Raw genomic sequence first — 13,667 nt, 5'->3', positions numbered from 1 at the left:
TAGAACCTATACCATATACCATCTCAGACAAGTGACTGTCCAGTCTCTTCTTAAAAACCTCCAGGGATGGAGCAGCCACACCAATTTATCATCATTTATGTAGAATAGAATAGAATAGAATAGAATAGAATAGAATAGAATAGAATAGAATAGAATAGAACGGGATGGAATAGAATAGAATAGAATAGAAAATAGAATAGAAAATAGAATAGAAAATAGAATGGAATGGAATGGAATGGAACGGGATGGAATAGAATAGAATAGAAAATAGAATAGAATAGAAAATAGAATAGAAAATAGAATGGAATGGAATGGAATAGAATAGAGAATAGAATAGAATAGAATAGAATAGAATAGAATAGAATAGAATAGAATAGAATAGAATGCCCAGCAATAGGGGCAGCACTTTGGGTGGCTCAGTGCCTGCAGCGCCACCTGCTGGCGGCATGTCAGGCAGTTCCTTTGTGCTTCTCTCTTTTACCTAAAATTAGCCTAGTCTGTTCTTAGGGCAGAGAAGAGAGGATAAGTTGGAAGGGACCTTGGAGGTCTTCTAGTCCAACCCTCTGCTCAAGCAGGAGACCCTGTACCATTCCAGACAAATGGCTGTCCTGTCTCTTTTTGAAAACCTCCAATGACGGAGCACCCAGAACCTCTAGAGTTAAGCCGGAAATGTCCCAAAAGAGCAGGCAGATGACCCATGTGAGGGGGAAAAATACAATGCCCAATTTTAGAAAACCCTGAGACAACGTCAGCCCTGCGAGGTAGGCCATGTCAGGAAACGCTCTTCCAGCAATGGTCTTTCTTGGAGTAAGGATAGAATTAACAGAACCTCAACCGTTGGCCCCGTTTTCCTTCTTTCACATCTTATACTGAAGAAAATTGAGGCAGGGATTTCTTGAGTTTCTTTCACACATGCCCCTCTTTCTCCGGACTAAGACTTTTTTTTTTGCAAGTCCCTCCTTAACATCTTTTTAGATAGTGAGGCAGGAGACGTGTACATTTCATAAATGTAAAATACTCAACTCTTTCCTCCCTCCCTTTCTCCAGATCAGTTTGACATTTGTTTTATTTATTTCAAATATTCTTTGCCTGCTGTCTACCGCAAAATAAATCAGTCAAGTGGGCTCACAGCGTAATTCAGTACGGAACAAAATTCAGCATAAATATCAGCCTGAGCAATGTGGCCAAAGCGAAGATTCAAATTTTCCTTCCTTCCTTCCTTCCTTCCTTCCTTCCTTCCTTCCTTCCTTCCTTCCTTCCTTCCTTCCTTCCTTCCTTCTATCTTTCTTTTCCTTTGCTTTTAAAATCCTTCCTTTCTTCCTCCCTCTGTTCTTTTTTCCTGTTTTTAAAATCCTTCTCCGTCCCTCCCTCTTCTATTTCTTTTCCTGTTTTTAAAATCCTTCCTTCCTTCCTCCTTTTTTCCTGTTTTTAAAATCCTTCCTCCCTCCCTCCCTCTTCTATCTTTCTTTTCCTTTGTTTTTAAAATTCTTCCTTCCTTCCTCCCTCTGTTCTTCTTTTTTCCTGTTTTTAAAATCCTTCCTTCCTTCCCTGATTTCTTTCTTAATGGATGTTAATCTGAAAAATGACTCAGTTAGAAAGCAGATTCTCTCTCACACACACAGGTACCCATCACACAAGATGGGACCTTCAAGAACTTACATGAACAAAAATAAAGAATTCAGGAGTGCATGGAAGAAACATGCTCCAATATTCTGAGTGCAAAATCCTTATATTTCTGGTGCAGATTACACTTGATCACCCAGCCCGTGTTTTAATGCACACATGCCTAAAGCTGACCTTCCTTTAATGCAGCAAAGGCAAAAAAAAGCTAGGTTGTGTTCACTGTATTTCATCTGGGTACTGGATTAACTTGGATTTACAAACTCGAGTGAAACAGAACCACTCTGGCAGGATTCACACAACTCCCTATACATCTAACCAAGGTTAATAGCAGCCCACCTTCTTGCTTTCTTCACTTAATGCTCACCACTTGGTCAGTCCTGGATGGGATGGGGCGGGGGGGGGGGGGCTCAGGAATTCAACTCCAATTTGAAACCACAAATCTTGGTTATAAGGGAATTTAGCCCTCAGATGGCCCTGAAACTGGGTCTGTTTCAGAATGATCTGAGTTGTTGTTGTTTTTTTTCCTTCTGAAAGAAAGCTCCGGGAAGGACTGTAGAGAAACGAGGTTTTCCCAGACTGAAACTGAAGCTAAAATCATTTGGGAAGAGCATTTCACGTGATTTTCAAATGCCCGTGAAGAAGTCAACCCAGCAATCAAGGGAAAACCTGCTGTCGGAAAACTCCGGGAGCGCAACAGGCCCGTTCTCTGGACCAAGAATCCCCCTACAAGGTCCATTTCATTGATTAAGAACCTGCGGGAAATCCCATTCAGACGTGTCTACAGTTCTTCCAGGGAAGATGCCTTTAAAAGCACCCCCGCCGTTCCCTTTCTCCCTCTCCAACGCGACGCTTTCCTTCAACCCGCCCCAAGCCCGGGGGCTTCTCGAGGGCGCCCGCCTGGCGAGCGCCTCGCACGTCGGGACGGCTAGATACACGTGTCAGCGGGGCCGGCCTCCCTGCCGGCGGAACGCTGGGCCTCCGGGAGGCTCCACGGAGCCGTCCTCGGGTTGCTTCCCCAAGACCCCGAGCCCGGGCGCCGGGACACGCGGGGATCCCCAGGGGCGCGCGGGGGGGGTGGGGGGCTGAGCCCCGGGCGGGGCATTCGGGGGGGGCGGGGCGGGGGCGTGGCCAGGCAGGGAGTTCCTGGTGACGCGCCCTTCCATATATGGCCAGCCGGGGCGGGGCTCGGCAGGCGATTTAAGCTCCCTCCCGGCCGGCGGGGAGGCAGAACCGGTGCGGGCTCCGGGCTGACTCGCGTGTCGGAGGGCGCGGGGGGGGGGAGAATCGTCGTGGGAATCGAGTCCTCCGGGTCGACTCTTGTGCGCTCCTGCCCGCCTTGGCCGGCCGGCATGGTGATCGAGGACGTGGTGCCGCTGGAGAGCTCCGGCTTGGCCCGGCTGCTGCGGGACCCGCAGGAAAGCGGCCGCACGCTGGTGCTGGACTGCCGGCCCTTCCTGGCTTACTGCCAGGCGCACCTGCTGGAGGCGCGGCCCGTGCACTGGAACGGGCTGCTGCGGCGGAGGTCCCGCGGGCGGAGCGGGGTCGGCCTGGAGCGGCTGGTGCCGGACCGGGCGCTCCTGGGCCGGCTGCGCAAGGGCGAGCTGGCCCACCTGGTGGTGCTGGACGAGGCCGGCGGCTCCGCTTCGGCTCTGCGGCCGGACAGCCTGGCCAGGCTGCTGCTCAACGCGCTGCTGCGGGAGGAGCGAGCCGGCACGTCGCACATCTACCTGCTGCAAGGTAAGTGTTGTGTTCTTTTGTATTCCCCCCCCCCCTTAATCCCCTATGCATATCCTGATCACCCATTAAGGGTGATTGCCCTTCTCCATCTGCATACAGTTTCATGCCCGTTGCTGGTTGGCTAACTAGCAACGGGGTCTTGCCAGCCAATGGAATGGTGTGATTACAAGCCAGGGGGATCCCATAAAAGAGGGCTCCCCTGGCCCAGAGAGCCAGTCCGGATTTACTTGATGCCTTGCCAATAAACCGAGAGCTGACTGTCACTCGACTCGTGTCTTACTGCCTGCCGCGGTCTAACAGTAAGCAGCCGGCCCGGAGGTCCCCGGGACTGGGGGTGGGGGGCAGAGGCAGGGCTGAGCCACCGGGTCCGGCCCTGGCTGCGTTCGCACGACCCGCGGAACCCGGGTACGGAAGGAGCCCGACCCACGGCTGGGCTTGGCGGTTGTGGCAGCTCCGACCCGGGTTCGCCCAGCAGGTTGGGTCGCCGGGAGCCCAAAGCGCGGTTAAGGTGAACCGCCGAGCTTGGTGGAGGCGGTTGTGTGAATCCTGACGGGAGAAAAGCGCGGAGATTTCAATGTTAAAGGGGTTTGCGTGGGAAAGAGTCAGGAATGAAAAGCGTGGAAATAAAAAGAAATCAAATTAAAAAAGAGGCAGGATGGGATTATTCCCTGCCCCCCTGCCAATATTCTTATTAGGCGATCCTAAGAAATATTTCCTAATATCGTTGGTAAAAATGTCCTACTGTTAACTGACTCTGATCTGGAAAGGGTTTGATAGGCTACCTTTGCTTTTACACAATCTGGATTCACACGTTGAATCCTAAACCAGGGTTAAGCACACGTTGTAGCACGGGTTCACATCAGGCCTAGATAGGTAACTGTTCTGCATGGTTGGTGCAGCCGGCTTCAAGGATGGCTGGTTCCTCATCATCTGACCCTCAAAATACCCAGGTATATTTCATCCTAGTAGGGCAGGTTGTGTGAACTCAGCCTTTCTCAAAGACATCTTCAAGGAAGGACAGAACGGGGCGCATCTGCCGAGGGGAGTACGCCTTGGTCTCTCTCCCCTGTGAGAGAAAATCTTACAGAACTAAAGCAGAATAATGGTTGATCCCAGGAGCGTGGTCAAAAAAGTCAAGATGGCGATCATTGTGATGGTGTGAGGGATGCGCTCTTTTTTTTTTTGAGCACCTTCAGTTGGGGATGATGGGCAACCTTCCACTACCTGCCAATCATTTTGGATTGTGTGGAATCTCCTTAAAAGGCATTCATGCCCAATTTTGGCAAAAGTGGAGCATCAGGACCAGATTTCAGGTTGACCTGTTTCATGCTGACTTTTGAGGAGATTCCAGCTGGATCTTGTAGTAGGAATTAAACCGGAGGGGGGATCACATTGCCCAAATCTATAGTTTGGCGCATCTGCCATATTTCTTTCAGCAATCAAGCACAGGTGTAAATGACCCTCTTTCTGTCTCCTGATGGTGCACCTGTTTACAAGATTTTGGATCTTGCTTCATCACTTGGTCCTGCCTCTGTGGTGTCCACACATCAGCAATCTTGGGCTATCAAAACATGGTTTAGCATCTCCTCAATAAATCGGATCACTTTGCAAATATTAGCTGTGGCCTCTCCTTGTCACCACCGAACCGCATGAAATTATAGTTGGAACTAAAAATGTTCCTTGCCTGCTCTGAGTCTTTCCACTGGAAAATTTGGGTCATTGAGCCAATTTGGGCTAGTAGTTAAGACACTGGGCTAGAAAGCAGGAGACTCTGAGTTCGAGTCCCACCTTAGCCATGAAAGCCAGCTGGGTGACTTTGGGCCGGTCCTTCTCTCTCTCTCTCTCAGCCCAGCCCACCTCACAGGGTTGCTGTTCTGGGGAAAATAGGAGGAGGAAGGCGTGCTGGATATGTCCTCTGCCTCGAGTTATTTGTAAAAATAATAAAGGCAGAATAGAAATAATAAAATCAATACAATTAAGGAGAAAGGCTTCTTCCAGCAGTTGCTTTTAAGCAGCATTTCTCAACCCTGGCAGCTTCCCGAGGGGTGAACTCCAATTCTCATAGAATTCCCCCACCCCCTTAGAAAGCTGCCAGGATTGAGAAACTGCTTTTAGGTGTGAAGGATGTCCTGCTTACTGATAACCGGGTTTCCCATGCAGGAGGAAATAGCCTGGAAGGGTGCTATTATATGCCGTCTCCCAACTCAACAGCCCACTTCCTTCCAATCTCTCTCATCTAGGTGGCTTTGAACACTTCCAAGCCAACTTCCCAGAATTGTGCGCAGTGGCACCACCTACCTTGGCGCCTTCCCCAGCCTTAAGAAGCCCTGAAGACAATGGTGCAGAAGTGGTGACTCCCTTGTATGACCAGGTAAGTTCCTGGACTGGGAAGGTGTAGAGCAAACGGATAAGCAGAAGCTACAGACCTACTGACACACCTGTAATTCCCCAAGCAATTTTTTTTTTTTAAATTAATCTTCTGGTCTGCTTTAATTAAGCTGTCTAGACTTCGTAGAGTGAGTAATCCTTGGTGAAATGATTGCGCGCGTGGTGGAAAACCAACCGGCATGGAAGAAGAGCTATATTTCATTTTATTCATCCAGCCTTTGCTTAAGGCTTGGAGCTGGTCACAAACAGAGCTTGGATTTTAGCTGTCGCATCTCATAATCATTTTTAAATCAATGAATTATGTTTTAATTGCCTATTGCAAGCATCTCTGTGCAGGAGTGTCTTGGAGATAACTAAGGGGCTATGAAAGTTTGTGTCTCCATGTTTCCTCCTTCGTGGCTTAATTGCAGGTTATACCAGAACCAAAATATTTATAAAGTCCCTTTAATTCTCAGCTGTCATCCATTCAAAAATTAATGAATTATGCAATATAACCCAGTTGCCTTAAATAGTAACACTTCTTTCTCCTCCTAACATTTTGAGGTTTCTTCTCATGTTGCTGAATGTGGAATTATGGCAAGTTGACCGTGATTTGCAACAATTTATCTACTCTGAGTTTTTCAGGGTTTGGGGGAATCTTACATTCATGCCATATACAAAAATGGGCTTAATTTGTAACCTTCCTATTTGGAAGAAAGACTCAAATATCTAGAGAGCCTCGCTTACATTTAAGCTCTTCAACATTAGCCACAGGAGGGACCAAAATGAGAAATAAGAACTCCTAGAATTAAAGATTATTTTTTTCTTGTGAAAACAATTGACCAGTGGAATGGCTGGCCTTCAAAAGTTGTGGGTGCTTCATCACTGGAGGCTTTTAAACAGAGACTGGACAGCCATTTTTCTGAAATGGTCTGGGGTCTCTAGACTAGACTAGAAGACCTCCAAGGTCGCTTCCAACTCTGTTATTCTGCTAACTGGACATAGCATGAACATATGTCTTACTGGAGATCCATAAAGCTATGCTGAAGGGCTGTAGACCTGAATCTAGTCTAACCACGGCTCATTCAGAAAAATTGCTTGACTGTGTAAAACAGGGGTAGTCAACCTTGGCTCTTTTATGATTCGTGCTGGCTCAGGAATTCTGGGAGTTGAAGTCCACGAGTCATAAAAGAGCCAAGGTTGACTACCCCTGGTGTAAAAGATGGGCTTTGCTCATTACACTACAAAGTATGACTTGCTTCACATGGTTGGGCTAAACCAACATTCTCTAAATTTGCACATTGAACTAAGCACTGAACCATGACTTACAAGCCTAGTGGCTAAATTCACACAACAAAAAATTAATCACACGGTGGCTTAATCCATCAAGTGGAACCTATAACTCTTAGGAAGGCAGAGAAGAAATCTGCAGGAAGAAGGTTCCAGCCACTACCCAACTTGCCAGAGACAGCTGGGAAAACTAGTGTGAATTGAAAAAGCTTCCCATGCTAAGCTGTGCAGAAAAAGTGCAGGATGGAGAGAAGAGCATAAAACCTGGAAAAAAAAACCTGTTCTCCTTGGTCCTCTGGCAACTACTGTTTAATTTTTTTTTCCATGCATGTTTCACACGGGTTAAAGTGGCATATAAATTTAATAAAGAAGTTCTGTCTTCAACTAATTAATGGACCCCAAAGCTGAACATTGTCCTCTTGGTTTTTCTTTTTCAGGATGGACCAGTGGAGATCCTACCTTTCCTTTACTTGGGTAGCTGTCACCATTCCTCCAACAGAGAGGTGCTGGAGTCCCTGGGAATCACCGCGGTCCTTAACGTCTCTTCCAGTTGTCCCAACTACTTTGAAGGACACTTCCTTTACAAGAGCATTCCAGTAGAAGACAATCACATGGCCGATATCAGCATATGGTTCCAGGAAGCCATTGATTTCATTGGTGAGTGCCATAAATTGGAGAAACCCATTGTTTCTGTGTAAACTGGGGCAGAGTGGACCATTTGGGAGGGGTATATAAAGGCAGGTCTCCATTGGTTGACACAGTGAAGTCATTGGAAGAAACAAGGCTGAATTAGGTGGTCCAGTTTGATCTTTCGGCTGGAAGGGATAAGGATGATGCTAGTTATAAGAAGCTTCCCAGAGGCAAACCATTCCTATTTATACCATTAAACCACTCTAAATCATCAATAACTGATGGAAATCATGTCGCTGGAATTCGGCCATCCTTGTCACCAAATGTTGATGATGTGATCTTGAGAATGGGTGCTGGTGGGAGTAGGGGGGGGAGGCATCATCACTGTCCTGAAAATTTCTGCAGATAAGTAAATGAAGCTGCCTTGAGGTCTCTTTGGGTTAACGTTCCATTATACTGCCACACATGGAATATGATACAATAGTGATTCATATCCAACTCATTACATAATTAGGTTGGCCAAGGAGGTCTCTTTAAAGATGAGATTAGAGCTTTGGACCTATTTAGGGGAGGGGTCTTCCAGAGAACAGCAGTAGCTAAATATAGAACTTGCAGATACAGAGGCAGTCCAACTTATGGATCCAGTCTGTCAAAGGCAGGCTGGGGAGAGACCGGCGCTCCTGTGTCTTTCTTGTGAACTTTACGGAGCAGCTAGTGATCCGAGAGAGATCCTTGCCTTGATCTACCCAAGCAACTTTTAACACGAGAAGCTATTTCCTGGATCAAGTGGGAAATGAACAGGTTAACAGAGTAGGGGAGATGGGAAGCATAAAAGTCTAATCCAGGGGTAGTCAACCTTGGCTCTTTTATGACTCGTGGACTTCAACTCCCAGAATTCCTGAGCCAGCTAAGCTGGCTCAGGAATTCTGGGAATTGAAGTCCACGAGTCATAAAAGAGCCAAGGTTCACTACCCCTGGTCTAATAAATAAATTAAAAATTAAAAAATGGGTTACAATTGGCACGGAAGAAGTCTAGGACAGGACCGTCTCCCCCCCCCCCCACACCTCTGACCTCCATCTCTCCTTGTTCTCTCGGCAGACTCTGTGAAGGCCGGTGGTGGGCACGTGCTGGTACACTGCCAGGCTGGCATCTCCCGCTCAGCCACCATCTGCCTCGCCTACCTGATCCAGAGCCGCCGGGTGCCGCTGGAGGAGGCCTTTGATTTCATCAAGCAGCGCCGCGGAGTCATCTCCCCCAATTTCGGCTTCATGGGGCAGCTCCTGCAGTTTGAGACGGAGGTGCTCTGCCATTAGCGGGGGGCTCCTCGTTGCTCTGCGGAGGAGGAGGAAGAGGCCAAGCGGCTTCTTACGGACCACAGGTGGGGAGGGGGGGCATTCCTGTTTACATCCCAGATTTGGGGGAGGGAGAGCCACGAGCTGGGCAATGGCCTCCTCCTTTTTCTCCTATTGCACTGATTGTCCTCTCCCGCGTGAAATTGCCGCGATGACTTCTTGCGCGACTATGAAAGAAAAAGTGAATAAGCTGGAAATGAAGAGAAATAAATGTGAGATGAGCAGGTTCAACGCTGTTGGCAGGAACCGCTCGGCCCCTCTGGTGAACTCCGTTGTCCCCAGCGAAGAGAACCAAATGTTATTTATTTGTACATTGTTCTACGAGTGAATCCCACTGGTGGCTAGTTGGTGCGTTGCGTAAATCGAACAGGTAGTCCTCAACATATGACCACAATGGAGCCCCAGATTTACATTGGCTAAGTGAGACATTTGTGAAGGGAGTTTTGCCCCCATTTTGATCACATGACCACGAGGTTGCTGCAGTGTTCGTAAGTGTGAAAAATGGTCGTAAGTCCCTTTTCCCAGTGCTTTTGTAACTTGGAATGGTTGCTAAATGAACTGTTGTAAGTCAAGGACTATCTGTATCTCCCCTTGGCTCCTCCAAAATTTGATTTGGGGCCATTCTTTCTAGCCCAGGTGACGAATGCTTGGGTGTCTTGGATGCTGCCCAACATCCTTGGAGGACTTCAAGTCATAGACTGAAATCACTGCATTTTTTTTAAAAAAAAGTCATAATATATATTAAAATAACAGTTTAAAAAAGAGATCCAGGTTGCCGATAGTCTTATACATTTGTCAATGGGGGCCAGTTCAGGTTGCCAGTTCAGCCAGCGTCCTGCTACACCAGGGGTCTTCAGACTCGGCCCTTTTATGACTTGTGGACTTCAACTCCCAGAATCCTGGGAGTCATAAAGTCATAAAAGGGCCATGTTTGAAGACCCCTGTGCTACGCTGTTGGTCATCAAAGCCATACTCAATTGTTCCTCCACATGTGTGCTATTAGGAGAATCTCTTTCTTGACGGACATTGATTTCAAAATGTCTTCTGCACTTTATATTTATTATCACCCGTTGCAATAAACAACCACTTTTTATATGGCAGGAGGTGTGTCTCCCAATGCTTGCTCGGTTGGGGAGTCCGTCCTTTATTTATTGTCTGAATGATTAAATGATTAATGTGCCCTAAGGATGCCGAAGAGGCACACCCGGCAACAGGGTCACAAAAGTCAAAATGGTGGCAGGAATTTCTGCCTTGGGTGCTTGGCTGACAAATTTCTGCCTTGGGTGCTTGGCTGACAAATCTAAGCACCTCCTGTTATCTATGAAGGCAATAATGGGGGCTTTGTTTGTGCAATACCCTAAGCCATGGCTTGCTTAATCTTAGTTGAGTGAATAAGCCACATTACTTGGTTCCCACAACTTATTGTGTTAAACTATGTTAGGGTCAACACTTTGAAATGCTTATTGATGAGCCCCATAGAGAACCCTTGGTATCTTTATTGACTGGCATAGCAGCCTCTGCAGCAAAGTGTCAAAATAATGACAGACACAATGATGTCATGGCTAAAGATGGCTTATGATGTAATTATAACTTGACATGAATGTGTACTGAACGTGGATGCCTTCGTGTGACATCACTCATGTTTTGTAATTTGCCCCCAAACCAACAAGAAGCCTGCCTCCCTTGACTTGATGGAACCTGAGGAGCTCCCTTTAAGCCATCAGGGTTCATACGCTCAATCATGGTTTGTTTAATAAACCATAACGACCCAGTTCACAGGTAGCAACCAATATACTGTGGCTAGAACATAGAACATTATCAGAGTTGGAAGGGAGCTGGGAGGTCTTCTAGTCCAGCCCCCTGCTCAAGCAGGAGACCCAAGACCATTTCAGACAGGTGGCTGTCCAGTCTCTTCTTAAAAGCCTCCAGTGATGGAGCTCCCTCAACGTCTGAAGGCAAGCTCTTCCATTAAAAAAAACAAAAACATTAGCAGCCATTGGCATGGGGGTGCCGGGACTCAAAATGCTACGTGCAAAATTCTGAGAATGTCTGAGATAGAAAACGGGCTCGTTTCGGGCCACAAACGCACCCCGGACCACGTCCCACCACCCCTGTGCACTCGTGTGCGTGCCTAAGCAGATATCCTCCGAGAGAAACACTCGTCTAAATATACTAAAAGGCAGCTAAGTTTAGGAGCTGCGTTGGAGAAGAGCCACGAGGAGGCTGACAAACACATCTGGGGAGGCATGACGCGAGGGGGCTGAGATGAAGCCGGGCTGATGAAATCCAGCGCGAGTGGAATATTTCTGGCTGGCTGGGTGGGTGGAAAGTGACAAGCAGTCATGGCCCGCACAGGGGTTTTTTCTCCAGACCCAGTGGGGTGTGTGTGTGTGTGTGTGTGTGTGTATAAAAGAGGCTTTAAAGCAAGATGCCCTGCTCCCAAGTCATTAGGGTGAAGGTGCTGGGGTGGAGTGAATGGCTAATCAAAGACTATAACATATATTTACTCGTTAATCAAAGAATAGAACACATATTTACTCAAAGGGAAAGTGGGGGAGGCTAGCAGGAGGGGGGGAAAACAAGGGGGAAAAAGGCATGGAAATTTAATGGGTTGAAAGCCCTTCCATGCCTTTTGAAACGGCTCCAATGTTGGCAGCTTATATCAGAGCAGGGGTCTTCAAACTTGGCCCTTTTATCACTTGTGGACTTCAACTCCCAGAATTCCTCAGCCAGGAATTCTGGGTGTTGAATCCCACAAGTCATAAAAGGGCCAAGTTTGAAGACCCCTGTACTAGAGGGTGGCAAATCCAGTTTAGTCTGCATGCTGCCCTGAGCTGGAAAAATGACAAAAGGTTGCCTTGATGGATGCCAAACGCAGGGAAAGGGCCAAAAAACCCACCCCGCCCCCTTCTTTGTGACCCAAGAGATGCTTGTTTTCACCCACTTACAGAACAGCAGTTGATCTTCCAATAAGGGTTGGATTAGAAGACCTTCAAGATCCCTTTCGACCCTATTCTACGTTCCATGTTCTAAGTCAGGTCTGTCCCACCGTGGCCACTTTAAAACTTGTGGACTATGGTGACTGGGGAATTCTGGGAGATGAAGTCCATAAGTCTTAAAGTTGCTAAGGTTGGACATCCCTACTTTAACCCCAGTTAAAGCGGGAAACCCTGTACCATTCTGGACAAATGGCTGTCCAGTCTCCTTAAAAACCTCCAATGTTGGAGCACCCACAACTTCTGGAGGCAGGTGGTTCCACAGATTACTTGTTCTCAACGTTAGGAATTTTTTCCTTAGTTCTAGGTTGGTTCTTTCCTTAATTAGTTTCCATCCATTGTTTCTTGTTCCGCCTTCAGGTGCTCTGGAGAATAAGTGGAACCCCTCTTCTTTGTGGCACAGTCACACACACACACACACACACACACACACACACACACACACACACACACTGCAGACACCTCCTGGCAGTGAAACTGACTGTTCCTGTCAGACTGAAATTGCCTTCTCCAATGTCAGGGCAGGAGGGAAATGAGAGGCATCAGTCTGGCCCAGGAGATAATAAGACTGGTCCTTGCACCCGGGGCCAAACCTGCAAGGCTCTGGGACTGTCTGCCCTGCTCTTCCTCCACCCTCTCACCTGGAGCTTCTCTTCCACAGGAAGCCTTGGCGTCAGTCGGCGGGAAGGGAGAGGCTTCCAGGCAGGATGGAACAGCTTCCTCACTTTCCCGAGAGCCACCCCAAGCCAGCCAGCCACACAGCACACACACAGTACGTATTTCCCTTGGGGATGGAGCTGGGCCTCCGAGCTCCTGTGAGCAGAAGTCTCCTCCTGCATGGTCAACAAAGTCAAGATGGTGGACACCGCAGTGCAATCAAAGCTCCACCTGGATTTCATATACCTTGCACAGAAGGTCAGAAGGGAACATGGGTCTCTGGCACTGCAGGGTTACTAAGTCTGGTAAGACAGTCGGGGAGGGGGTGTCCTGTGTGCAAGGGTGTTAGCAAGAATGTAGGACATAGATTAATAGAGTTGGAAGGAACCTGGGAGGTCTTCTAGTCCAACCCCCTGCCCATAGCAAGAGATCTTATACTGTTTCAGGCAGATGACTGTCCAGTCTCTTCTTGGAAAACTCCAGGGATGGAGCACCCACAACTTCTGGAGGCAAGCTGTTCCCCTGATTAATTGTTCTCACCGGCAGGAAATTTCATCTTAGTTCTAAGTTGGATCTCTCCTTGATAAGTTTCCATCCATTGATTCTTGTCCTGCCTTGGAGATTAGGTTGTCCCCCTCTTCTTTGTGGCAGCCCCTCAAATATTGGAAGACTTTTCAGCTCATCAACCCCCGCCCTCAAGAAGTTTCAGGTAGTTCAACCACCCCCTCCCATATTTATTATATGAAAATAATGCAATAAACACTACTTTAATTAACAGTACTATGAACAACAACAACAAATAGCCCCATTGACTCCTTTGGAGAAGGTTGCTCTAGAATCTCCTGGACTGAGCAGGAGCTTGACCAGGTGATGCTACCTTGCAATTCTAGGATTCCCAGCCCTGAGTACAGCAGAGGCTGATGGGCTCCATCACACGAGGGGTTAACCTGCTTGTGCTTGTTTCACCTGAGCTCAATATAAGAAGCCCAAGGAGCCATTCCCCTCCTTAAGCCA

The 13,667-nt window shown here is 47.8% G+C and overlaps 1 protein-coding gene across 1 annotated transcript; it reads left to right on the top strand.

Annotated features, from left to right (window-relative positions):
* The first annotated feature begins 2,972 nt into the window (after positions 1-2,972).
* Positions 2,973-8,961, top strand: DUSP2 (dual specificity phosphatase 2). The gene is made up of 4 exons (XM_015811391.1): positions 2,973-3,360; positions 5,601-5,731; positions 7,455-7,674; positions 8,747-8,961. Exons 1-4 carry the CDS (start codon positions 2,973-2,975, stop codon positions 8,959-8,961), a joined length of 954 nt encoding a protein of 317 aa, XP_015666877.1.
* The last annotated feature ends 4,706 nt before the right edge of the window (positions 8,962-13,667 follow it).

This window comes from Protobothrops mucrosquamatus, unplaced genomic scaffold (genome assembly GCF_001527695.2).
Source record: "Protobothrops mucrosquamatus isolate PMUCROS unplaced genomic scaffold, P.Mucros_1.0 scaffold_50, whole genome shotgun sequence".
In the NCBI taxonomy this organism is placed as follows: domain Eukaryota; kingdom Metazoa; phylum Chordata; class Lepidosauria; order Squamata; family Viperidae; genus Protobothrops; species Protobothrops mucrosquamatus.
The sequence above is the reverse complement of the archived record's forward strand: the minus strand, read 5'-3'. Positions and strand labels throughout refer to the sequence as shown.

What these genes read in the sequence shown, in the direction of transcription:
- DUSP2 (XM_015811391.1), top strand. Translation starts at nt 2,973, where the DNA reads ATGGTGATCGAGGACGTGGTGCCGCTGGAGAGCTCCGGCTTGGCCCGG. An exon ending in GCACATCTACCTGCTGCAAG is followed by an intron (nt 3,361 to 5,600) that starts GTAAGTGTTGTG and finishes TCTCTCATCTAG; the next exon opens with GTGGCTTTGAACACTTCCAA. An exon ending in GGAAGCCATTGATTTCATTG is followed by an intron (nt 7,675 to 8,746) that starts GTGAGTGCCATA and finishes TTCTCTCGGCAG; the next exon opens with ACTCTGTGAAGGCCGGTGGT.